Source organism: Rhineura floridana, chromosome 8, assembly GCF_030035675.1.
Source record: "Rhineura floridana isolate rRhiFlo1 chromosome 8, rRhiFlo1.hap2, whole genome shotgun sequence".
NCBI lineage: Eukaryota > Metazoa > Chordata > Lepidosauria > Squamata > Rhineuridae > Rhineura > Rhineura floridana.
In genome coordinates this window covers 21,298,785-21,324,887 of record NC_084487.1, presented here as the reverse complement: position 1 = coordinate 21,324,887, position 26,103 = coordinate 21,298,785, and the positions used below count along the sequence as shown (strand labels likewise).

Genomic DNA, 26,103 nt, shown 5'->3' with positions numbered 1-26,103 from the left:
GCTTTTATTTATGTATTTATGTATTTATTATTTGATTTATATCCCACCCTTTCTCCCAGCTTGCTTCATGTAGCGTAGCCTGTCATCTCTGTGCCAAAGATTCTTATTATTGCCAAGCCAAACATTTGCTATAGGCTGAACACTTGTCATTGCTGTTGTTTTGTGGCATTGTGACTCTTCTCAGGGACTGTCCTCTCTGAATGAAACTATAGGGTTTCACAGGGTGGCATAAGCAAAAGAAAGAGTCTCTGCTCCCAAAGAGCTTGCAGTTCCAAAGAAGGGAACAGAGGCCTCCTAACTCTTAGCCCCTTTAACAAATGAGAGTTCCCAGGATTCTTTGGGGGAAGCCACAACTATTTAAAGTGGTATAAAACTGCTTTAAATGTAAATGGCGAGGTTGTGGCCAAAATATCATAAACCACCCTGGGATCACTTGATGAGGGGTAATACCAATCTACAAACAAATAAATACAAACATATATAGCACTGGGGTACACAAAGGGAATGTGTGTGTGTGCGCGCATGCTTCTAGCTCAGCATTTGTGCAGTACTTTAGAAGCAAGCCTCTCACTACACAAAGCTTCTTTTGAAATAATTGTCCCAAGTGGCTATTAATGTCTAGCAGAGTCCCATAAAATCATTAGGAACAATCGTGCACCGCAGCAGAAAATCCTTGCCTGAAGAGTCGACCCTGAAGAGGGTTATTGCCTTCGGTAGAGGACGGCTGCTACTGCAAGCCAGCAGAAAAGTTCAGGGTGACAAGGAACTTGCAGGAAGAAGAAGGGAGGAAAAAGGGAGGGAGGGTCTTGCACTTTTTAAACTGCCTCTGCCTTTGCTGGCTAAGCAGATTCTGATTATTATGACGACTTTAAATTGGTTACGCAGATCCCCAGCCCTTTGAGGAGGAGGAGGATAAAGCTCCACAAGGGATGAATGAATTCCGCATTAATAGCAGCCTGGGATAAATCTTCTACCTTTTCTTCCTATTCAGTTTCTCCTGCTCTTTAAAGCGACATTCACACATTTGTAAAGGAGCCATTTTTTAAAAGCATGCCTTTTTTAAATAAAAAGTGTAAGGGATATGTATTTTTTTTTTCAGTAAAAGATATCATCTTTGTTCCATTGTGGAACCCAAGGTGGTGGTGAGCCAACGTGGCACAGTGGCTAGAATAGTGGGCTTGTGTGGTGGAAATTGAGGCTTAGATCCCTCCTGTGTGTGTGTGTGTGATCTTGGGCAAGTGGCTATCAACCTGTCCTACCTGACGAGGTCGTTGTAAGGCTACAATGGTGCTCTAAGGCCAAGGAGGAAGCGTTAAATGCAAATGTAAAACAATCCAGGTGAAGGAGCACTCAGTGATCACTTGCACTATGAATTATGGAACTGCAAGATGTCCACTGAATTTGGAAAATCCCAGCTTTTATTTTCTTTTAAAACAATTTTCTACCAGTCCTCAAGATTTTGGAGACCAACTTTTTTTTTTTTAAAGGTAAATTAATCAGACACACTGCACCATAGGGCTCAAATGTGTAGAATGACAAAAGACAAAATGACAAAAGACCCCATATATTTTATGACGGGGAAATGTGCCTATTGCAAATTGGGGGTATCTATTGCACAGGGGAAACATTTCCTGACTAGAAAAGAATATGTGGATATCAGGCAACCTTCTTCACCCCAGGATACTCATATGAGCATTAGAGTTGCTGCTTCTGTCTCAGAAAGTATCTGCTAAAGCAGGGTTCTTCAACCTTGGATGCCCAGTTGATATTTGGTATCACAGATGCACGGAAGATAGGCTACAAGCCCCAACTGCTGTGTTCCACCTCCACTGTCAGAGGCATTATAAATACCAGTTGCTGAGAACTGAAAGTCAAGAGAATGCAGTTGCGCTCAGGTCCTGACTGCAGGTTTTCCACAGGCATCTGGTTGGCCACTGTGAGAGCAGGTTGCTGGGCCAGATGGACCTTTGGCCTGATCCAGCAGGGCTCTTCTTGAATGAATTAATGATTTTTATTTTGGTCGCAGACCAGCCATTATATCACTAAATCCAATACAAAGAATTGCATCATACACGAAAGCGTGAAATACATGCAAATTAATATAAAAGAACTGAATTTACAATTAAAAATGTTTTTAAAAATACATAGTGGCTAGAATAAAGTATTTAACCAAGATCCATTACCATTTTCCTACACTTGATAGCTGCCGCACAAAATCTGGCTACATTGCTAGTGACCCATGGGATTTTATCCCCTAACATAAAGGAGGGATAATCAGATTCCGAAACCAGAGGGAATGCTTGTAAGATTGGGGTGATGAACGCAAGGCGGATGTCCCTGTAAAAGTAACAATGTAAGAGGACATGTCCAATTGACTCCACCTCCCCGTTATCACATGGGCAGACTCGATCACCAAGGGGGACTCTGTTGTATCTTCCCTTAAGGAGAGCAGAAGACAAGACATTGTGTCTGGCTAAGGTAAATGCCTTTCTATATTTTACAATAGTTAGATCTGCAAGGTAATTTGCCGGTAGAAATACCCTTCGGGTCAGGCCTGGATTAGGGTATGCTGCCAGCAAACTCAGGTTAGTTTGAAGTTCAGTGTCCTTTATCCGTTGGGAAATAAGCAGTTTGGCCTTAGTTAGCCCGAATTTAATAAGCATCTCCGGAGAGAAACTTAAAGCGTATATTTTCTTAAACACCATCCGCTTCCATTTTGACTGGAAGGGATCTTCTAGTGTAAGAGGGGCTAGTCCCCCAGGGGTAAAGATCATCTTTAGCCAATATCCTGAGGGTCTACACCCGAGTCTCTATCAGAGGAAGTCCCACCTCTAAACGGCAGGCCACGTTAGGAATACAAGAGGGGAGCCCCAAAATGGCTCTAAGAAATTTGGCTTTTATAGCTTCCAGACATCCGAAGTTACTGTAGGCACAAAATTGTGCTCCATATATCAGTTGTGCTATTACCTTGGCGCTGAGGGCTCTTCTTATGTTCGTATGGACTCCAACTCCAATCATCCCCAACCTGCTTAGCGAATGATCAGGGATGATGGGAGTTGTAGTCCAACCATATCTGGGGACCTAAGACAGAAGAACACTGTGCTAAAGCTCGATGAAGTCTGTAAGGCTTTTCAGAAACACATTAGGATGGTGAAAATAATTTGTTGGAATTTTGAGGGAAAGAATTCTGATAGGATCATTTACATATTTGGGTATTTATGCTGTTTTCCTGCCAAGCAAGTGATCCTCAACATGGCTTAGCAACACTAAAAGCAACACATATAACCATTACAAAACTCCCACTAAGCTATACAATTCATCATCCAGTTATGAAAAACAGAAGGAACCACTGTCTATTCATTGATTAAAAAACTTCTTCACAACCTTTCAAAAAGTTGAGAGAAGGAACCAATGGCTGGGAGATGGCGTTGCAGAACAGAGGTACCACTACTGTAAAGGCCCTGCCTGGAGTACCCACTAAATTAGGCTCAGACAGAGGTGTGACCTAGAGCAGGTTAATGATACTTTCATTTTATTTTTACCTCCTCTGCACAAAATTAGTATTATTCTTCTATACGTATGACTGTAGTTTGATTTAAACTGGTTTAAATATTGTATTTAAAGCTGCCATAACCCACCCTGAGACCTTGTGGTGAAGGATGGACAAGTAATAAACAACAAAAATAGTAAGTTCAGAGGAGTTTTATTTTATTTTAACAAAATCTATATGCTGCTTGCTTGTAATAGAACCTCTAAGTGGTATACAAAAAAAATTATCAATGAGACATTTAAAAACAGGTATTTAAACACATTCAGAATATAATTAAAAACAAGAGTAAGCTAAAAAAAAGATTAAAGTATATGCCAAGTTTTAAAGAGTTTGCTTCTTTGAAGAAGAGTACATTGGAAACTTGCAGTGTGTCTAATAATGTGTTTATTAACAAATGTACAAGTTATAGAGGTGCAGCAACAAGTACACAGGACATTCTAGCAATATTGACATCCATTTCTCTTTGCCTGGTGCAAACAGCACAGGGCAAGGTTTTTCAGGCCCCATTGCTTGCAGGTGGCAGTTGCATTCAGGTAGAGATTCCATCGCAGTGGAAGCTGGTGCTCATTAGGGTTGGTAGGGTGGTAAGCAAGGAGGCCAACGGTAGATGGAGCCAGAGCAAATGGCTAGCAGAACCAGACTCACTGATAGGTGGAGCCAACTAATTCTGCTTTTGTCCCCATTCTCCTCGTTGAGGTAACACTGAGGCTGAGGACGAGGAGGCTGGCAGCCAGCGCGGCCCCCCTGGACTGGTTATAAGGAGGTAGGCAGGTTGGGGGCTGGCTGAGGACAGACTGATCTTGGTGGGGCAATGCTCCACTTGCCCGAATGGATCAGCCTCCACTGCCTCATTGCTGATCTCCATCAGAGGGTGACACCAAAGCTGGAGTTCCAACAAAAGGCCCCAGAACAAAGAGCTGGTAGTGAGACGACAGAAGTGACAGTTGGCTTTACGAGGCCTTCTAATTAAGACTGCACTTCTTCATAACTGCATGGCACAAAAACTCCTTAATCACTGGCAAATTGTCTCAAACCCATTGCTCCTGTGAGCAGATGTGCACAGATCTCGATAGTGCTATCAGCACAGAACACCCTTTCGCAAGGGACAGTAGTAGTGCCTATTAAAATCCAATTAGAAAGCCCCAGTCATAATCTTTGATGAATGATTTTGGTTAGTCATGCTGGTTACGTAATGAATGAGCTTAGCAAGGTGTGTGTGAGGGGGAAGGGCTGTGGTAAAAAGAGAAGGGATCCTCTGGAAGATGAGGGGAGCAGAGGACCCTTCCGTTATTTTTCCCCCAGCTAGATCTGCACTGTGAGACAGGTGTAGCAATATAAATCAGGGATTGCCACCTTTTGGGGGACTGTGGATACATTTGCAAACTGAATAAACACACGACAACTAAACATACACCACAGCCTTTGCTATTGGTTACACAATAATGCTTTTTTCAAGCCTAATTTCAGCAGGGAATATGGTGCACACTTAGGCCCATGGGTGCCACATTGGCGACCCCTGCAACAGATTATAATTTAGAGACAGTTCCATATTTGGGACTCTGGCTAATAACTTTCTTAGAAATTTGATGTTTGTGGCCATGTCCTAAATTTACATGGTACAATAAAGAAAGATCTGAGGAATGCACGCACGCACACACACACACACAGAGCCTACATAGATTAAAGTTTATTTTATTTTTATTTTCTTCCATTTATATCCTGCCTTTCTTTCATCAAGAAACCCAAGGTGGCATACTGACACTGACCATACCCAGACCTGCTTAGATGCAGCAAGGTGGTAGCCTCATGTGCCTTCAGACCATACCGTGGGACCCAAATACAAAGTTGTGTTTTATGCCTGGTCTGAGTTCTGTCATTTATAGTCATTCACCTGAAATCACTAGCATTACATGTACTGGCTTGATGCTTGGTAGAAAAAGGGACAAGTACACCAGAGTCTGAAATGATGATGATGATGATGATAATAATCTGTTTATTCCAGAAGCAGTATTATTTCCCCTCTAAAACAGGGATGGGGAACTTGTGGCCTTCTAGATGCTGCTGAACTACAACTCCCATCATTCCTGACTTTTGACCATGCTGGCGGGATGTTGGAGCCCACCAACATCTGGAGAGCCATAGGTTCCCCATCTCTGATCTAGAAATACATGCTTCTGAAAACCCCTCTCTCATAAACCCTGCACCATTGTAGGGCTTAACTGTGTATGCAGACGTTTCAAATAACAGTTGTCTCAAAAGCATAAAAGCACATGATGCACCCATCCTTATTCCAACTGAAGGCCATGGCACAATGGTCACAAAAAAAAACTATGGATAGTCTTCGTGAGTATTGGGGTATCAAATCCTTGGAGATCTGTTCAGTTAACTATGGGGCTGGATGGAGCTAAGGCTGCACTCTGGATTTCCCACCCCTGCTTACGGGCTTCCCCCAGGCACCTGGTTGGCCACTGTGAGAACAGGATGCTGGACTAGATGGGCCACTGGCCTGATCCAGCAGGCTCTTCTTATGTTCTTATTAAACCGGGAGGCCTATTCACCGCAGTCAAGGCTTCAAGAACGAGGCCCTCGAGAGCAACTATAATCCCCAACTGCTTGTCTATTTTCATTTATGCCAGAAGAGTTTCTAACTACTGGGTAGGCAGTGTGCATTGCTGCTTAACGTCTAAAAAAAGCCCCATAAGATGGAAATTCTTTAACTGTTAGTTGGAAAAGTCTGAGTGGATTTAATGTATCCACACTGAGCTCAGAAAGTATTGAATCTGACATTTGATGCAGAAATGGACATTGTGTGAGGATCTTGTCTATCACATTTGCATGTTCTAAATTTTGAGTTTTAGGGCCAAACTAGATGCAATTCTACATGCATCAGCTGGATTTTTGTGTGTGTGTGTGTGTTTGTTTACAGTTAATAACTTCTGCAAGGTGGGGAGGGGGGAGACCATTTATACTGGGACCATGGCACACAAGATGCTGATGGTGGCAGCGAACACAGTCCTGATGGAAATCCACAGTCACCTCTCCTGACGTTTCTATTAGCCTGGGTCAGTGTGTGTGAGCGAGAATTCCATTGGCTCCAGTGGATGCTTCCCTTGTGAGCTTGTGGTATTGTGTGTATGCGCGTGTGTATGTGTTGTGTGTGTTAGGACTGCAGTAGGGGAAGAAAGGGATTAATCCCCCCTTTACAACACCTCTTACATCCATTAATTCACAAATAGTCAAACAACCCTTGTGGTTTAAGAATGTATGTAGAGCCAGTAGTGTAGTGACAAATCCAGAAGTGCAGGGTCTCTTCATGATAGTCATGCCCCTTGCTTGCTTGCTTGCTCTTGGTCATCATCTCCACACTCTTCAGTCCTTCCCTGGAAGCCAATCAGTATGGAAGGGGATTGTGTCTTCTCAGTGCCTCTCTTACCTTCTTTCACTCTGATTGGCTTCAAGCAGTGGGAAAGGACAGGGAAGCATGTTAGAAGTCTCTTCTCAGTGGCTAACCCCCCCCCCCTTTCATGCTGATTGGCTTTGTACAATGCTGGAGACATAGGGACCCTGCTGGGATTCTGCTCCCAAAAAAGTAAGGGGTCTAAGGCCCCGTGAGACCCTGAACAATTACACCCCTGCGTACAACCCACAGATATTTCTATCAAACTTTAAAAAGCAGGGAAATTGGGCAGTTATAGTGAATGCACCAGGGGTGCAGGAGACCTGACCTCCTGTCTCAGATATTGGACTGCCCTACAAGTTTGTCAAAATGCAAACACCATGGGTTGGTCTTTCACAGCCCAATCCACTGTGTAGCTTGGAAGAATTTGGTAACGTGCCTCTGAGCATATGGTGAGTGGGAAGGGGGAGGGAGGGGAGGCCTTGGGAGATGGGAGCAGGTGGGAGGAGGAGGGCAGGTTTGCTTATTTGCATGCTTATTGAGTTCAATAGGATTTACTCCCATGCAATCATGCTTGGGATAGATGAAACTGACCACAAGGGGGGAGGAGTGGAGAGGAGAATTGGAGGAGGGGATGGGAGGGAGTGGAAGGAGGGTGACCTGTAGGGGGAGGGTTGTTTGGCCTGGGAGGTTGGCAAGGGGGGTAAGGTGGGGTTGGTGTTTCTTTGCACTTCTAGCATTGGGGGGGGGAAGAAGCAGGGGGAGTATTGTAAAACGCTTTTGGTGAGCTCTGAGAGGAGGGGAGTAGTTGTGGTGAGCTATAACATTAGTCTAGAGGGGCCCTAAGATGCAGGTTTTTCTTTTTATAAAATTACCCTTCAAATTGTGACACTCTGTACATGTTCAAACGCCCTGGACCAACATTTCTGCCTTCTACTTAACTGTAGTTCCACCACATTCTAGTTACTGGGAAAGAAAGCACCATCAGACCGTGAGGCCTTTGCCAGGAAAAAGTGGAGCAAAGGCTATTCAGGAAGCATGTTGCAACTGAACGGGCGTGTGTGTAAGAAGCTGTGCCACAGCCAAGTGGGAGGGGCAGGGAAGAACCTCGCCGGGCTGGAGGGGCGTGTGAGGCACTGAACTGAGCAAGAGTCGCTGGGAAACAGAGTTAGGGGAGGGCTGAGGGAGGATAGTCCCAGTGGCAGTGGGCAGCACCAGGACAGAGGCACTGTGCGTGGGTGAGAGCGATTAAACCAGCAGCAGCTACTTCTTGTTTTCCCCAGCCGTGGTCTCTGTGCGGATCAGGAAAAGGAAAGGTGCGTTTGGCTTTCATTCTTTGCAGAGCATTTTCCCTTGCAGCAAAAAGCTTTTGCCAAAGAAAAGAAAAGCTGTATCCTGTGTGGCTGAACTTTTTCTTTCTGTGTCTGTGCAACTTTCCCTACAAGCCTCATACACAGGCCAGTGTGTGAAGCTGGAGTTGAGGGTGGGAAGAGGTTTCCCATGGAGATAGAAGCTAAGGCTGCAGTTCCCTATATATTTCTACACACTTGCCTGAGAGTAAGTCCCACTGCGCTCGTTTGGCTTCTGAGTTGATGGTCACAGCATTGCTCTGTGAAGCTGCAAAAGTTGATAAAAATGTGCAGGCCCCTTGGTGACCTAGGACTAAAATCTGAGGCACTCTGATTGGCCTTACCCAGCCTTAGTTCCTGCATTGTCCCCAACCTAAGAAACTCTCTAACATTTCTCTGAGGAAAATAGGTTTCTTTGGGTGACTGGAGAAAGTAGCACCTTACAGTTTGCTAGAGTGAGAAGTTCAAATACGCCGCTGGGGTGTATGTGAAATGTGTGCTAGAGGTGCATGTGTGGTAACTGTGGGCGCCACTAAAGCATTTCAAGGCATCCAGTTGCACAATATTTGCATGTAATTAAAATGGTTTAGGTTGTTGATTATGATTGCTCAATAAACCCCACAATTTTAGAAAATGATTAAAGTAATTTTAAAAAAAGATTTATTATTAATTTTAAGAATGGGATTTTCTTGGAGCTAGTGTGACACAGGCCTTGATCTTTGCTAAGAAGGTAATCAGTGTTTGAGGTAGAAAACTTCAGACTGCAGTCTCATGACTGAATGCTCCTCCATACAAAATAAAATAAAATAAAAAATCCCTGTGCGTAAAAAAACAGCATGTCAGGGAGAAGGCAGTTTGCTAGTTCAGGGAAACTGTTTTTGGGTTGTTTTTTTTGGGGGGGGGAAGGAGGGATATTTGGTCATGTGAACCTGCACCTGCAGACTACTACAGCCCTGGCACAGATTTCCTGCCTGTGAGGACTAGCCTGTAGATCTGAACTATAAAGGCCTACTCCTAAGCTCAAATCTTACCTTTGCTAAATTACATTTGTCTGTAACATTCTAGAAAGGGAAAGGTTCAAGCAGATCCCTTTTGCAGTGGCTGCATGGGGTTATTTTTCTGATCCTATTTTGCAATATTCAAGGGGGACCTGCAACAAAATGTTGCAGTGTGGAGAGTGTGCCTTTTCACTGCTCCAGACAGTCAGCCATGCTCTCTTCAAGGATATCATTCTCCCTCTCAATTTGTTTTTCACCCCCCCATCAGCAGTCAGTCAGCATTCTGTGACCACTGAACACATTCAATCCTTAGGCTACTTTTGCCCCCTGCTCTGGTCCATGTTACAGGTTTTTTGCCCCTTAATATGTTTTTACTTTTATAAACCTTGGTTTTCCCTAAGGCTGCTGATGCAGCCCTCCTGTGTTTGCCTGGTGCCATATTGGTGGCAGACAGTGGAGGCTGATTCATTTGGACAAAGGGGTCAGTGCCCCACCAGCCTCTGTGTGCTGACCTCAGCCAACCCTCACCTGCCTGCCTTCTTGCTTCCAACCAATCCAAGGCTGACCCTGGCTGTCAGCTCCCTCCTTCTTCGTTTCATGGCTGCCCTGGTAGAACTCAACAGAGAGCAGTGGCAGCTGGTGGGGCTGTGGAATCTGCTCCGTGTTTTAGTCTGAACTTTGAAGGGAAGTTCAGACTAACACCCGGAGCAGATTCCACAGCTCCCACTGACATGGAGCCACCAGCTGCCAAGGGCAGAGAGGAGGATGACTGCCATTGGCTCCAGCTGCCCATACAGTAGCTCTCCTTCTGCCTTACCAGTCCCAGTGGGCACCAGCCACCCCTGGTTCCATAAGTACTGGCACTCTCAGACAAGCACATTGCAAACAGATGGAATTATTTTATCATCTGTCAAATGTTTTCTTGCTCTGTGAAGAGAAAAGCACGCACATCTGGTGGAGGTCATGCATAGTAGCAAATGACTGACTTACAAAATGCTAAGGATTCATTTCTTTCAAAAGGAATTGCTTTGAGCAGCAAATGCAGTCATTCTGTTTGCATCCGTTTCCTATAAGTTGTTGCAGGCAGGGGAGGGGAAAAAGAATTCTTCCCGCTTTTGACGCGAGTAGGATTCAGGGAATTGCACTTGCTTTTATAAGCATGCTTCAGTCAAGCTCAACTTAGTGCAAATTATTTGGCCTATCCTCTCCCATGCCCCACTCCTTCTGGAGCTGCACTCCCTGGCAGTTGCATGAAGAAACTGACAACAAGGTAAACGTTGTTGCTGGTTTGAAGCGCTTCTGCTGTCCTGGCAGTTATAGCAAATGATCTGGTTGCATCTGCAGATGTGAAGGTCAGAGTTGTACAGTGGTACAACCAGACAATTAACTGCAGAGTCATTGCTGAAGCACATGCCTGTGCAAACAGAGCCTGGGCAGCTACAGCATGTGAGAATACTTTGTGAAAGGGCCCTAGTTTCTCACTGGTTTGCACATTGACCCTGTATCATTACTATCTTGGGTGCAGACTTTGACCATCACCTTGCCGCTCTGGTGTATCCAGGGAGGCATGATCTCTCCAAAGGTTTATCCCCACCCACAAAAGGGGCTTATCTGCTTGTCTCAAAGTTCAGTCTTTTTCATTTTTGTCTTTACAATGTGGGAAAACCTGTTTGTTTTTTTTAAGTTTGAACTAAAGGACAAATCTAAGCTGGGGTTAAGAACATAAGAACATAAGAAGAGCCTGCTGGATCAGGCCAGTGGCCCATCTAGTCCAGCATCCTGTTCTCACAGTGGCCAACCAGGTGCCTGGGGGAAGCCCGCAAGCAGGACCTGAGTGCAAGAACACTCTCCCCTCCTGAGGCTTCCGGCAACTGGTTTTCAGAAGCATGCTGCCTCTGACTAGGGTGGCAGAGCACAGCCATCATGGCTAGTAGCCATTGATAGCCCTGTCCTCCATGAATTTGTCTAATCTTCTTTTAAAGCCATCCAAGCTGGTGGCCATTACTGCATCTTGTGGGAGCAAATTCCATAGTTTAACTATGCGCTGAGTAAAGAAGTACTTCCTTTTGTCTGTCCTGAATCTTCCAACATTCAGCTTCTTTGAATGTCCACGAGTTCTAGTATTATGAGAGAGGGAGAAGAACTTTTCTCTATCCACTTTCTCAATGCCATGCATAATTTTATACACTTCTATCATGTCTCCTCTGACCCGCCTTTTCTCTAAACTAAAAAGCCCCAAATGCTGCAACCTTTCCTCGTAAGGGAGTCGCTCCATCCCCTTGATCATTCTGGTTGCCCTCTTCTGAACCTTTTCCAACTCTATAATATCCTTTCTGAGATGAGGCGACCAGAACTGTACACAGTATTCCAAATGTGGTCGCACCATAGATTTATACAACGGCATTATGATATCGGCTGTTTTATTTTCAATACCTTTCCTAATTATTGCTAGCATGGAATTTGCCTTTTTTACAGCTGCCGCACACTGGGTCGACATTTTCATCGTGCTGTCCACCACAACCCCGAGGTCTCTCTCCTGGTCGGTCACCGCCAGTTCAGACCCCATGAGCGTATATGTGAAATTAAGATTTTTTGCTCCAATATGCATAATTTTACACTTGTTTATATTGAATTGCATTTGCCATTTTTCCGCCCATTCACTCAGTTTGGAGAGGTCTTTTTGGAGCTCTTCGTAATCCCTTTTTGTTTTAACAACCCTTTGATTACCAGAGCTCCCCACCCTATCCTTCCTTCCAAACATTCATTTTTCACATTACAGAGAGGGCAGAGGAGGCGCAGGAAGCTCTATACTTGATAATATACGGTGTTTTGGGATCCTAGAACCCCTTCTGATTTAGAAATATGGCAAGCTTATTTCAAGGACAGGAGAACCCCAGTCTGGGGAGCCAAGCACAGCCGTCCAGGCCTCTCCCTTTGACCCTTGGAATGCTCCCCAAGATGCGCCCCTCGCTGGCTGGGCTTTGCACCTTCCATGAATGTTTTTGCCTGGCTTGATGATGCCCTTGAACTCTGATCATGATGCTTGCTTTCCTGGATGGCGGATAGAGAAGGGTGTGTGAGTGTGTAGAAAGTAGCCTGCTGCTGTACAAAGGTAAAATTCACATTGGTTGCTTTGCTTGGTTTGCCTCTGGCTCCGCCCAACACTTCCAGAAGATTGCCCCCAAAGGGTATGCAGCTCTTGGGTTGAAAAGGTTCCCCATCTCTGCCTTATTGGAGTGTATTACATATAAAAACACCTAATGCAGGGGTGTGAAACCTGTGGCCCTCCAGATGTTGCTGGTCTCTAACTTGCATCAGCCCCAGCCAGCATGGCCAATGGTCAGGGATGATGGGAGTTGTTGTTATATCCCATCCTTCCTCCCAAAAGGAGCCCGGGACGACAAACATTGAGTGGTAAAACACTAAAAACATCTTAAAATATCTTTACAAACATCTTAAAACAAAGCATCTTAAAAACAAAATATTTTAAGAACAATTCCGACATAGACTGGGATAAAGGTCTCTACTTAAAAGGCTTGTTGAAAGAGGAAGGTCTTCAGTAGGCACTGAAAAGATAACAGAGATGGCACCTGCCTGATATTTAAAGGGAGGGAATTCCAAAGGGTAGGTGCCACAACATTAAAGGTCTGCTTCCTATGTTGTGTGGAATGTGCCTCCTGATATGATGGTATCTGCAGGAGGCCCTCACCTGCAGAGTGTGGTGATTGGCTGGGTATATATGGGGTAAGATGATTTTTCAGATGTCCTGGTCCCAAGCTGTATAGGGCTTTATAAACCAAAATGAGCACCTTGAACCTAGCCCGGTGGAGTTGTGCAAAAACATCTGAAGTGCCACAGGTTCTCCATAGCTAATTTGTGCTAGGCGCTGTGGAAAAATAGAAAGAACAGGCCTCTGCCTATAAGCTAATCTAAATCAGCATGGGCAATGCTGGTGTTGGGAACAGCTGTAGTCAGGGCTTCTTCCCAAGGGGCTGAAACGTGGCATGGGGAGGAAGCACAGTGCAGCAAATGTAAGAAGGGTATAGGCCCTGAGCTTTCAGTCAATGCATCCTTTGTGGTTGCCTTCAAGTTATAGTTGGCAAATATGTGAGTAGACCTCTAACTGGGCTTCCCTTGAAGACTGTATGAAAGCTTCAGTTGGTTCCCCTGTCTGGAAACTTCAATTGGAGACAGTTGATCAGATCATATTACACCGAACTTGTACCAGCTACACTGGTTGCCAGGTTGTTTCTGGGCTCAAGTCAACCTTTACAACACTAAATGATCTGTGAGCAGAATATCCCAAGAATCAGCTGCCTCCATGTGAGCCTGTCTGAAGTCATCATTGGTTTTCTGAGGCCTTGCCCTGAGAAATAGGAGAAGTGGCTATCCAAGACAGGGCCTTTTCAGCTGTGGCATCCAAGATTTGGAGCAGCCTCACCAGGAAGATCCCATCCTTTCTTGCTTTCAGACTGGAAGTGAATAATGTTTTGTTTCAGCTAGCATTTGCAGATCATTGTTCTTAAATTGTTTTTATACTGCTTTTAAGCCTGTTTTATTGCATTATTGTAAGAGTAGTTTATTTTAGTAATATGCACCATCATCATCATCATCATCATTATTAAGGGCAGCAGGTTGCAACAATTTTAAAATATGGCATTAAAAACAATTAAAACCTTTGTTACACTGCAATCCACCTTGAAATTTTTGTTGTTGCTGCTCCTGGTGATGATGAAAGGTGGAGTATTAATAATAATAATAATAAACTTTAATTTATAGGCCGCCTATCTAGCCAATGGCCACTCTAGGCGGCGTACAATAAAACGTAATAAAATACAATAACAATATAGCCAGTACAGTACAGTAAGAATTACAGTATTTAGTAGATTGTTCGTATTACAGTTCCAGAACTAATTCATCTTGGAAGTCTCAAGGATCGTAAAGGCCTGATGGAAAAGCCAAGTTTTCAGGCCCTGGCGAAATATGTCTAGGGAAGGGGCATGTCGAAGATCTATTGGGAGGGAGTTCCAAATCGTGGGGGCCGCCACAGAAAAAGCCCTCTCCCGAGTCCTCACCAACCTAACTACCTTAGTCGGCGGAATTGAGAGAAGGCCCTGAGTGGCAGATCTTGTAGGGCGGCATACTTTATGACGTTGGAGGCGCTCCTTCAGGTATACTGGGCCGGAACCGTATAGGGCTTTAAAGGTTAATACCAACACCTTGAATTGAGCCCGGAATACAACTGGAAGCCAGTGAAGATTGTATAACACTGGGGTAATATGATCATAACGGCGGCTATTCGTAAGTAAACGGGCCGCCGTGTTTTGTACCAGTTGTAATTTCCGGACTGTTTTCAAGGGTAACCCCACGTAGAGCGCATTGCAATAGTCTAAACGAGAGGTGACCAGCGCATGTACTACGAGTGGGAGCTGGTGGACAGGAAGGTAGGGTTGCAGCCTCCGGATGTTAATTAATGTTGCTGTTGTTATTAATGTTGTGGTGGTGGTGGTGGTGGTTGATGATGATAATAATAGTAATGATGATAATGATGAAACATTCAAACTGTTGTGAGGTTTGTTAATTTAAATTGATGGCCTTATGGGGGTAGGGCTTTTTAGATGGCAATGTGTATCAAACAACTCTGGGCCAGGTTATTTGAAAGATTACCTTCCGCTCCACTGCCCGGTAAAGGCATTCAGATCATCGAATGGAACCTGGTTAGTTTTGCCACAGCCTGATTATTGGCTTGTAGTAGCACAGAGGTGGGCTTTTTCACTGGTGGCACTAGAGTTTTGGAATGCTCTCCCTGTTGAAATACGGGATATTCCAGTGGCAGAATCGGTATTGGCATTCCACCAGTTCTTCAAGATATTTCTGTTCAACAGAAATATCTTGAAGAGACAAGCATTTCCCTGATCTCTTTCCTCGAATCTCCTTTGTTGATATTTGTTTTAACTGTTTTAACTGCTATGCTGGACTTGTTTATCACATACTTTAATGATGGATGTGTTATTGTGTATTTTAATTACTGGTAGCTGTATTTTTTTATAATTGGTTTTATTCATGTTTTTATTTGTGAACTGCTTTGCTATTATAAATAGCATCATCATCAATAGTAGTAGTAGTAGTAATATGCTCCACATACTTCAGAATGCAGCCTTGCTGCATTTGCCTTTTCCCTTGTTCGTTAAAGGATGAAAGGCTTTAGCTTAGTGGTAGAGCATTTCCTTTGCATGCAGAAGGTCCCAGGTGCAATCTCGGGTGTCTCTAGGTAGGGCTGGAAAAAGGCTCCTGCCTGGAACCCTGGAGAGCTACTGCCAATCATTGTGGACAATATTGAGCTGGATGGACCAATGATCTGATAAGGTAGCTTCCTGTTTGTTCCTATTCCACTGAGTGAGGCCCTGAACTTTTGCCCTAAAGTTCTGCCTAGATGGCACCATGGCATCCACACGCTCTCACTTTCCCTCATGGGATGGAAGTGCTGATGTCATACCATGACTGTTATATAACATTCTTGCTCTCTGTTTCTGTCCCAGGTCTTCAGAGGATACTGGCCAAAATGCCCAGTCTTAATGAATTAGTAGATATGGAGGTGCTTACGGCATATGCCAGATATGCGGTCATCCTCATCGTAAAAATGATGCTGATGAGCAGCATAACAGCATTCTTTAGGATGAAGAAAAAGGTGAGGAAAAAACCTCTGTATTTGCAAATTGAACATGTTGCTGTGGTTTCAAAGACCCAGGCTAGCAAAGTGCCCATTAATGTGATAGAGGGGGGGGTCTGCAGCTGTCTGGGGAGAGATGTGGGGCCCAGCACTAGTTCTTGGTAACCTTGTTATATTCTCCCTGCACCCTGAGCTCTCAAACTGTTCATTTAATCTACTTTGGATTTTGCATTTGCATCACATATATAGCCACTCAGTCTTAAGTAATTACGTAAATTACTTAAGTTATGTAATTTCACTCCAGTGGACAGTAAGATGAATAATACCATGAAACATCATGGTGAAAGGTGAACTGCAGCAGAATGGAAACGGTGCTGCATGTGACTAATACAGGATGAAACAGAAAATGATGCCTTTATTCAGCCCTAGTGTTGACTCAAAGGCTACCTGGGAGAGGCCTCCTGTTAGCCACTGTGGCAAATAGGATGCTGGACTTGATAGGCTTCTCTTTTTATTTTTAAAGCAGACATGGGGGTCCTGGGGCCTTCCAGATATTGTTGGAATCCAAATCTCATCAGCCCTATACAAAACTACGGGTAAGAGGATTTGATTTTGTTACCATTTCAGTGAGAAACTTGCATTTCTCAAACCAATATGCGAACCAAAATTTGGCACATGTTACCAAATTCTTCCAAGCTACACAGGAAGTGGATTGGACTGTGAAAGACCAGCCCAAATGGTGTTTGCATTTTTACAAATGTGTAGGGCAGTACAATATCTCAGAGAGGAGGTTAGGTCTCCTGCTCCCCTGGTGCATTCACTATAGCTGCCCAATTTCCCTGCTTTTTAAAGTTTGATAGCAATATCTGTTGGCTATAGATACGTCCTTAAACCACAAGGTTTTTTGCCTATTAGTGAATTTCTCTGCTTTTTAATCCGGGAGGTAAGAAATGGGATCCTGTGCAAGTTTGATGAGAATGGATTGATCATTTGCATGCTTATTGAGTTCAGTGGGATTTCTTCCCCTGCAGTCATGCTTAGGATAGGTGAAACTGACCACAGGGGATGGGGAGGGGAGTAGGAATAGGAGTAGAGAGGGGAGGAGGGGGATGGGAGCAGGCAGGAGGGGGAGGGGAGGAGAAGGACAGGTTTGATCATTTGCATGTTTATTGAATTCAGTGGGATTTACTCCTGTGCAATAATGCTTTGGATAGGTAAAACTGACCAGGGGGAGGGAGGGAGGGAGAACGAAGCGGGGAGGGGGAAGGGAGAGGAGAGGGGAAGGAGGGGAAAGGCAGGTCATCATTTGCATGCTTATTGAATTCAATGGGATTTACTCCTATGCAATCCTGGTTAGGATAGGTAAAACTGACCATGGGGAAGGAGGAGGGGGAAGGGGAAGGAGCAGATTGGAGGGGGGCAAAGGAAGGGAGAGTGGAGGGCAGGTTTGATCATTTGCATCCTTATAGAGTTCAATGGTATTTACTCCTGTGCAATCATGCTTAAGATAGGTAAAACTGACCATGGGGGGGAGGAAGGGGAGGGGGAAGGGGAAGGAGGGGATTGGAAGGGGTTGGGGATGGGGAGGGAGGGGCAAAGGAAGGGGAAGGGAAGGGGCAAGAGGGAGGGGAAGGGAGGGTGGGTTTGATCATCTGTATACTTTTTTAGTTCAGTGGGATTTATTTCTGTGCAATCACGTTTGAAAATGGAAATGGACTGCCTTCAAGTTGATCCTGACTTATGGTGACCCTATGAATAGGGTTTTCATGGTAAACAGTATTCAGAGGTGGTTTTACCGTTGCCTTCCTCTGAGGCTGAGAGGCAGTGTGGGGATTCGAACCCTGGTCTCCCAGGTCGTAGTCCAGCACTGACCTGAGGGAGGGGCAGGGAGGGTAGGAGATTGGATGGGTGGGCACTGTGCAGAGGGGAAGCTCCTTTCCTTTCCAAAAGGAAAACATTCTGAACAGTATCATTGCTTTTCAGTGTTTCCCCACTTTTTTATTCTACAGCAGGCACATGTAGCTGTCTCACATGAAATCAAAGTCTGGTGTGGGTGTGGCCCCCTGATTAGCCAAGCCCAGCAGCTGTGAGTCTGACTTAGAACACTGACAGTTGGTTCTTACTGAGCATGCCCGACACGATCATTCGGTTCAATGCAAAATTTATTAAATTAATTAAAAATCAGCCAGACATTTTTTTTAACTTTTAGACAGCAGAAGATGAAGGTCAGAGTATGGGGCAAGGTCAGTAACAGGATTCCAGGTACTCTGTGAACATGGCTGATATTTAATGAATTTCAACAGATTATGAGACCTCTTGACAGAAAAAAGTCCAAAAGGGCTCTGGGTTTTTTTCTCTCTTTTTAGACTTTGAACTCTCTATTCTCTCGTAACTGATTTGTGTATCACCATGAAAATTGAGAGGGTTGTTAAGCAAGCATTTCTGAGTTCAGGACTATAAATTTTGTAAGGTTTTGTTTTGAAATGGGGATATTTTCAGTTTAACATTGCGGAATGTGAAAAATCCATACTGGGGGGTTCAATGCATCAGCAGTCCAATACCCAGCTTTTCCATCTGGGTTGCAGGAGGCACCCTAAAGGCACCCCAGTCTCTCTCTGCCTTTCAGTCCCCAGCAATTCTCTAGACACACTAAAACTACAAGCACAACTTCTGCTAGCTGCCAGGAGTCGGGGGGGGGGAAGCTCTCCTGCAGAGTTTAAATGACAGAAGGGGTCTTCCTGGCCCATTCTCCATTGCTGGGCAACTGATAGAGCCCATTATCTTACCTGGCCACTCCATTTGATTAACAAAGGAGATTCATCTGGCTAGCAGAGCCAGCCCCCAGGGCATATGATTCCAAATCAGAGGCTGGAAAGGGGACCCACAGGAATCATCCATTCCAACCCTGGTGTAGTGGTTAAGGTGTTGGACTACGACCTGGGAGACGAAGGTTCGAATCCCCACATAGCCATGAAGCTCGATGGGTGGTCCAGTCACTGCCTCTCAGCCTCATGAAAACCCTATTCATAGGGTTGCCATAAGTTGGAATTGGCTTGAAGGCAGTACAATTGCAATTACTTTTATGGCTGTATAACACACAAACATTATCATAGGGGGAATTGCTTAGTTAAAACTGCATACAAAAGTATGTTAATTCAGAAATATACACTAAACTGCTGATGAAATTTACTGAGGTGTCTTTTTAAAAAAATAATAATTGCAAATTGCTGCAGAAAGGTGAAGAACCAAATTTAACAATGGAAGATTCAGTTTTCAAAGATGCTAAAACTGAGAGATTCATCCATTACTGTACACCACACCAATCTTGACAGGTTTTGACCTTTATTCCCGGACATCATTTTAATCTGAGCATCCTATGTTCTAATGTCTTTTGTTCTGAATGCGTTTGTCCTGAACAGGCGTTTTCTAACCCTGAAGATGCAGCATCAGTTGCTAAAGGAGAGAATGCCAAAAAATATTTGAGGACTGATCCAGATGTGGAGCGCGTGCGCAGGTAATCCAGGGGATTTTAATTAAAATTAGGTTATTTTTATTTCTTTCATTTGAAGGGTTTTTGCCCTGCTCTTCAGCCAAAAAAGGCCTCCAGAGCAGCTTACAAAGATCAGTAATCAGAGAGCCCCTGCCCTCAGGCTTATAGTCTAAAACATGCAACATAGAGGGAAAAGGAATTGGGAGGTGGGAGGGTGGGAAAACAAATTCAGGCACTAGTCCATTGCAAAATTCTTATAGCAATCACAGAATGTCTAGCGTTGTCACATACCCAGGGTCACCCTGTCCCCTCCTGTGGAGCTTTATATCCTGGTGTCTGCAAGCATCCCAAGGATGGGCCATCCAGATAGGAGCTGAATATGAAGGAGCAATCTAACCAGGTGGGCCAGCCCAAGCTATAGTGACAAGGAGTCTTGTGGCACTCTAAAGGCGAACCAATATTATATGGCACAAGCCTTTGTGGACTAAAGACCACATCATCATATGCACGGAGTCTGATCCTCGTTGCTCCTAGTGAATATGCCACGTTCTGTTGTCCTAGCTTGTGTAAGACAGTTGGAACAGAAGAGTATCAAACATGAAGCAGCAATTTAGATATGATGAAACTGCATTGTATGTTACCTCTGGACAAAGAAGTAGTGTAGGAGATTGGTCTGTGTCAGGGGAAGCCAATGTGATGCCCTCCAGATGTTGTTGGACTCCAGCTCCCATTAGCCCTAGCCAGCATGGCCAATGATCAGAAATGATGGTTGCTGAAGTCCAGCAACATGTGTAGGGCACCATGTTGCCTGCCTGCAGTTTACAGAGTTGCTTTAATTGGCAGCAAATATTAAAAACAACCTCATACCACTGTGAATCATCTCTGCTTATTTCCCTAGGATCCATCTCAACGACCTTGAGAATATCATCCCATTCCTTTTCATTGGGTTCTTCTATGCTTTCAGTGGTGTTTCCCTCTCCATAGCCTTGATGCATTATAGAATCTTTCTTGGGTCTAGGATCTTCCATACCATCGCCTACTTGGTACCCCTTCCCCAGCCCTGCAGGGGATTGGCTTGGACAGCTGGTTATTTTGTTACTTTTTCAATGATATTCAAGCTTGTGCTACTTGGTCTGAATTTGTAATAGAAAAGAAAACTGCTGTTGTTAGGCCACTGTAAATGCTACCCCATAGTAGTTTTTAAAAATTTGCCTTCAGGAAACCCTCCTTTGCCTGCCACAGAATTTCCAAATGCATGGCAGCACATCATGGGGCATGCTCTAGGACAGGAGTGGGGAGCCAAATGTTGTTGGACTGCAGCTCCTATCATCCCTGATCGCTGGCCATGCTGGCTAGGGCTGATGGGAGTTTGAATCCACTGGAGGGCACCAAGTTCTACGCCCCTGTTCTAGGGACCATGCTTAGTTCACATGAGATGCTGGTCAACCATATTGGATCTCACCATTGCCCACTTGAACTGAGAACGTGACCCAGACCACATTCACACTGTACATTTATTCCACTATTATTCCACTTTAAACAGTCATGGTTTGCCCCAAAGAATCCTGGGAAATGTAATTTGTGAAAGGTGCTGGAAGTTGTTAGGAAAGCCATATTTCCCTTACAAACCTGCAGCTCCCAGAGTTCTCTGGGAAGAGGGACTGATTGTTAAACCACTTGGAATTGTAGCTCTGTGAGGAGAATAGGGGTCTCCTAGCAACTCTCAGCACTCTTCACAAACTACACTTCCCAGGATTCTTTGGGGGAAACCATGACTGGTTAAAGTGTAATAATAGTGGAATAAATGTACAGTGTGAATGTGGCCCCAGAACAAACCCTGATACTCTCCTGCAGCTGTGCATTCCAGGGGAAGATTAATCGGCGGTGGGTAAACAGTTTCCCAGGGAAATGTGCCTGCCCTCCGCATTGAAAGACCATAGCTGAAGTGGTAGAGCACATGTCTTGCACGAAGAAGGTCCCATGTTCAATACTAAAAGGGATCAGCAAGCAGGCAAGGGGTAAAGACCTCTGTCTGAGATCCTGGAGGAAAAAACTGCTAGTTCCAGTATGCAAAACTGGGCTGAAATCTATGAGCCAATGGTATGAGCCAATCTAAGGCAGCTTCAGAAGACCTGGACAAGCTGCTTCAGAATTCAGTTTTAATCCACTGCTGTACCAAACTTTTCAAGTGCTCTTCTGTATGACTTACACCCTGTGTTGGGCATTAAAGCTCCATGACTATTCTCTGCTTTTGCTGGTGTTGCTATCAGTACTTCACATTTAGTGAGCACCAGTACAGAAAGATGTAGAAAGCTGCCTTCTACTTAGCTCAGCATTGTCTGAGTAGTGGGGAGCCTGGGACCCCCGGATGTTGCTGGACTATAGCTCCCATCATCCCTGACAGTTGATCATTCTGGCTGGGGCTGATGGGAGTTGGGACTCCAATGACGTCTGGAGTGCCACAGGTTCCCCATCCTTGGTCTGCACTGATTAGCAGCTGCTCTCCAGGGTTTCTCATACAAGAGTCTTTCCTAGTACTAGCTGGAGATGCCAGGGATTGAAACTGGGACCTTCTGCATGCAAAGCATGTGCTCTGCCACTCAGCTACACCCCTCCTCCAACATGATCTTTGTTCAGACCAATCAAGACGTTGTTCACCATTGCCTCTTCATCATTTGCATGATCACTGTTTTGGTAAGCCTATTGTTGTGCGTACTGTTTTCCATATTAAAAGTTAGGGGTTATTACCCATGATAGGTAGGTGGACTTACACGTAAAGAGGCAAACCTACATGTACTTTGGAATACCAGAAGCTAGAGGCTAGCAATAAGGGATGGCCAGCACTTTTGTGCCCTTCTTGTGAATTTCTAGATGCCTTTGGTTGGCCACTGTTGCAACAGAACCAAGGGCTAGATAGGTCTTTGGTCTGACTCAGCAAAGCTGTTTTTAAGTTTGTTCACGTAGCTGAATTTTCCTTGTAGTGGCCATATTTTGGATGGTGGTGGCCTTGTTTCCCCCTGCATAGAATTGATAATACAGCTCCCTTCATCCCTAACTACTGGCCACATTGGCTGGGGTTCATGGGAGTTTGCGTCCCCTGGAGGGCATCAGGTTCTCCACCCCTGTTTTGGAGATCTTGCTCAGTTCACATGAGATGCAAAGGAGTCTCCAGAAATTGGGCTGTTTACAGGGGGGGGGGGAAATGGCCACTGCCACAAAATTTAGTAGCAACCATGTTTTTTCCACACACAGTTGACAGTTGACTCCACTTCCTGGACATTGTGTAGAGCAGGTTTCCACATGATACCCTCCAGATGTTTAGAATTAAAACTCCCATCAGCTCCAGCCAGCATGGTCAAGGATGATGGGAGTTGTCGGTGAACAACATCTAGAAGACCTCAAGTCTAGGAAGGCTAGCGTAGAGGAGGAGAAATGGCCGGCCATCAGAAGCTGCCAGCCACACGACTAGTGTAAGTCCTCCATGAATCCTAGGATAGCTCACCCTCACAGGAGCAAGGACCTTCTCAGCCCTGAAACCAGTCCTGCTGCAAATCATGGTGGGACACTCATGTTTTCTCAGTTGCAAATCATTTTCTGTCTTCATTTCTGGGAAAATACAGTGTCTCTGTAACAAATGCACAGAAGTGAAGTATGATATGCGAACTAGATGTAACAACAAATGAGAAACAAATAGCCACTTGCTAAGCAATAAACTCATAAGAGTGGGTAGGTCCTGGGATCCTTTGATTATAAGATCTTGACAGGTAAACATGGTACCTGGTGGATGCCAGTCATGGTCTCAGTTACAGATCTGTCACCCTCACTTCACCTCACTCCTTTGTTACAGGCATCTAGCAAAGCTCCAGCCCATGCTTGTTGAGCGCATTATACCCATGTTAATGGACGCACATCAAACCTATTTTATGAGCTCTGACTCTGTAGATCTACACCTTGAGGTCATCACAAAATGTCATACTGGTGGTTATAAACCAGTAAAAAGACTTTGCCCATAAAGTTGCATGTTTTGAGAGGCTTACCAACATTCCTTGAACATCAGTCAGCATTCCAAATAATGTCATAATATTAGCTGCAATGCTGCCATGTTCTTTCAGGCAATTTTTCCTTACAGTATATGGTAGCTAGTTCTGGGTATTTGCAAACAACTTTTTGTTTTGCTCCTGAAGATTATCTTTCTCCTCATCTCTCCTGCACATACTGTCTCACCTCCAAATGATTGGAATCTCGTACAAGCTTTCAGATTTTTTAATGTGCAACAGCTCACTATTGATGACATGTATGTGTGGTAATTTTCTACAGATGCTGTTTTGGGATGTATGTTTTTGAAGCATAAATAATAAAGACAACAGCAGAAAAGAAAAGGTGTGTTTGAATTTGGGGGGCTATTTCCCTTCCCTTGACTTCTCTAACTGCAGCCAGCAAATAGGATGTCACAATGAATCAGAGATTCAAATCAGGGAGTTCTCTGAAGAATATTTACCTTAATAATAAGATATTGCAAAGCAATGCCAAGCCTGGTTGTAAAGGAGACTTTGATGCAAATAGGAGTTTGAAACCAAGTGCTGAAATAAACACAGGGAACAGATTTTTCTTAGCCGAACATATCCCTTTTTTAAAAAAGAAAAGAATTTTTGAGGGTCTTCTACCACAGTTTCAGCAATGAAGCCTTTGTAGCACTTTCCTTTTCCATAAAAATAGAACCAGCATTATGAGACTTTTTGTTATGCAAATCTGATTACTGTCCAGACTCTGTGTGTGTACAACAGGTATTCCAGGGGCTATTATACATATGTTATATCAGGGGTCATAGATCCTCCGTGGCGCAGAGTGGTAAGTGGCGGTAACGCAGCCGAAGCTCTGTTCACAGTCGGAGTTCGATTCCAACGGAAGGAGGAAGTTGAATCTCCGGTAAAAGGGGTTGAGGTCCACTCAGCCTTCCATCCATCCATGGTCGGTAAAATGAGTACCCGGCATATGCTGGGGGGTAAAGAAAGGCCGGGGATGGAACTGGCAATCCCACCCCATATATACAGTCTGCCTAGTAAACAAGACGTCACCTTAAGAGTCGGAAATGACTTGCACTACAAGTGTGGGGACACCTTTACCCTTTTTTATACCAGGGGTCACCAACCTTTTTTGGACCAACAGGCACATTTCAAATACTGAGAAATTCCTCCGAGGAGCAGTCACAGAAAGGCTGCTGTGGGAGGCATGGCATATCAAAATGAAAGAGTATAGTCATTGCTACTCCTCCACTGCCACCATCTTCCCTCCCCCCAGACAACCTCATACTTGCCATGGGAAGCCACGTTTGTCCTGTTGCTCTCGACTGTGGAAGTCACACAATATTGATTCCAAACACCAAAGCTGTTGCTAATAATGGAGCATTTCCCCAGAAAAATATATAAGGTGATCACACCATACTCACTTTCTCACACAGCGCATGCACACGTACAGGCGTCTCACACAAATTCATAGAGTTCATATATACTCAGCCACACGTAATCTTTCCCTCTGTGCCTAAATGCATCTCTCTCTCACAGACCTCACATACAAACAGACCACACAGTCTCTCTCTCTCTCACACACACACGACATACATTTTTTCCTCTCTCACAATCCACACATATATCCCCCTCGCACAGATACCACGCATCTCTCTCTGCCCAAGCACAGCTCTATTTATTTATTACATTTATATCCCACCTTTCCTCCAAGGAGGTCAAGGTGGTGCATATGTTTCTCCTCTCCATTTTATCCTCACAACAATCCTGTGAGGTAGGTTAGGCTGAGAGGCTGTGACTGGCCCAGGGTCACCCAGCAAGCTTCATGGCAGAGTGGGGATTTGAATCCTGGTCTCCCAGGTCCTAGTCCAGCACTCTGACCACTACGCCATGCTAGGTCACACACAGAGAATACTTGAGCACCTCCTCCAACCCACATATTTAGAAAAGCCTCTCCATTTGTGAAAGAAGTGCCTATCATTAAAAAAAATATCTGGAAAAAATCCATTGTTTAAATCCTCTTGGGTGCCAGGTTGGTGATCCCTCATTCTTCCTTCAAATTGCTCAGTCAGCTTGCCATCAGGAAAAGCATACAAGCTTCAGTAGAAGAGAGTCATTTGTCTTCAAACCATTTGCAGGACATGAATACTACTTGGCACATTGCAAGACAGAAGGGTGATTTTACTTCAGTGTCTCAATCATCCTTGGGACAATGGAATCATCTTAGGCCTGGAGAGGCCAAGAAACTTGGAAGAAACAGCATGTCCTGTATCTCCTGGGATGGGTACAGTTGTGGGTGAAGAGGCAGATTCTCCATCTATGGCACAACTGCACTTGGAATACTCAAGGGCATTGTAGAGCTTGGAAAGGTTCAGAAACGATAACCAAAATCAAGGAGCAGGAGCAAGTCCACTATGAGGAAAGTTTACAACATTTGGGTTTTTTAATTTAGAGAAAAGGCAAGTAACGGGACATGCTAGAAGTGTATAAAATTATGCGTGGCATGGAAAAAGTGGATGGAGAAAGACTTTTCTCCCCCGTAACACTCGAACTCAAGGACATCCAATGAAGCCAAATGTTGGAGAATTCAGGACAGACAAAAGAAGGTACTTCTTCATGGAGCTCAT

General features: G+C 44.5%; 1 protein-coding gene across 1 annotated transcript; it reads left to right on the top strand.

Annotated features, from left to right (window-relative positions):
• The first annotated feature begins 8,110 nt into the window (after positions 1-8,110).
• On the top strand, positions 8,111-23,833 carry MGST1 (microsomal glutathione S-transferase 1). Its single transcript, XM_061638481.1, has 4 exons — positions 8,111-8,263; positions 15,834-15,982; positions 19,384-19,478; positions 20,353-23,833. Exons 2-4 carry the CDS (start codon positions 15,857-15,859, stop codon positions 20,597-20,599), a joined length of 468 nt encoding a protein of 155 aa, XP_061494465.1. The 5' UTR covers positions 8,111-8,263; positions 15,834-15,856; the 3' UTR covers positions 20,600-23,833.
• The last annotated feature ends 2,270 nt before the right edge of the window (positions 23,834-26,103 follow it).

Bases quoted from the DNA above. Each gene is read 5' to 3' on its own strand.
- MGST1 (XM_061638481.1), top strand. From the start codon at position 15,857: ATGCCCAGTCTTAATGAATTAGTAGATATGGAGGTGCTTACGGCATAT. The intron at 15,983-19,383 runs GTGAGGAAAAAA...TGTCCTGAACAG, and splicing joins TCTTTAGGATGAAGAAAAAG to GCGTTTTCTAACCCTGAAGA. The intron at 19,479-20,352 runs GTAATCCAGGGG...TTATTTCCCTAG, and splicing joins GATGTGGAGCGCGTGCGCAG to GATCCATCTCAACGACCTTG.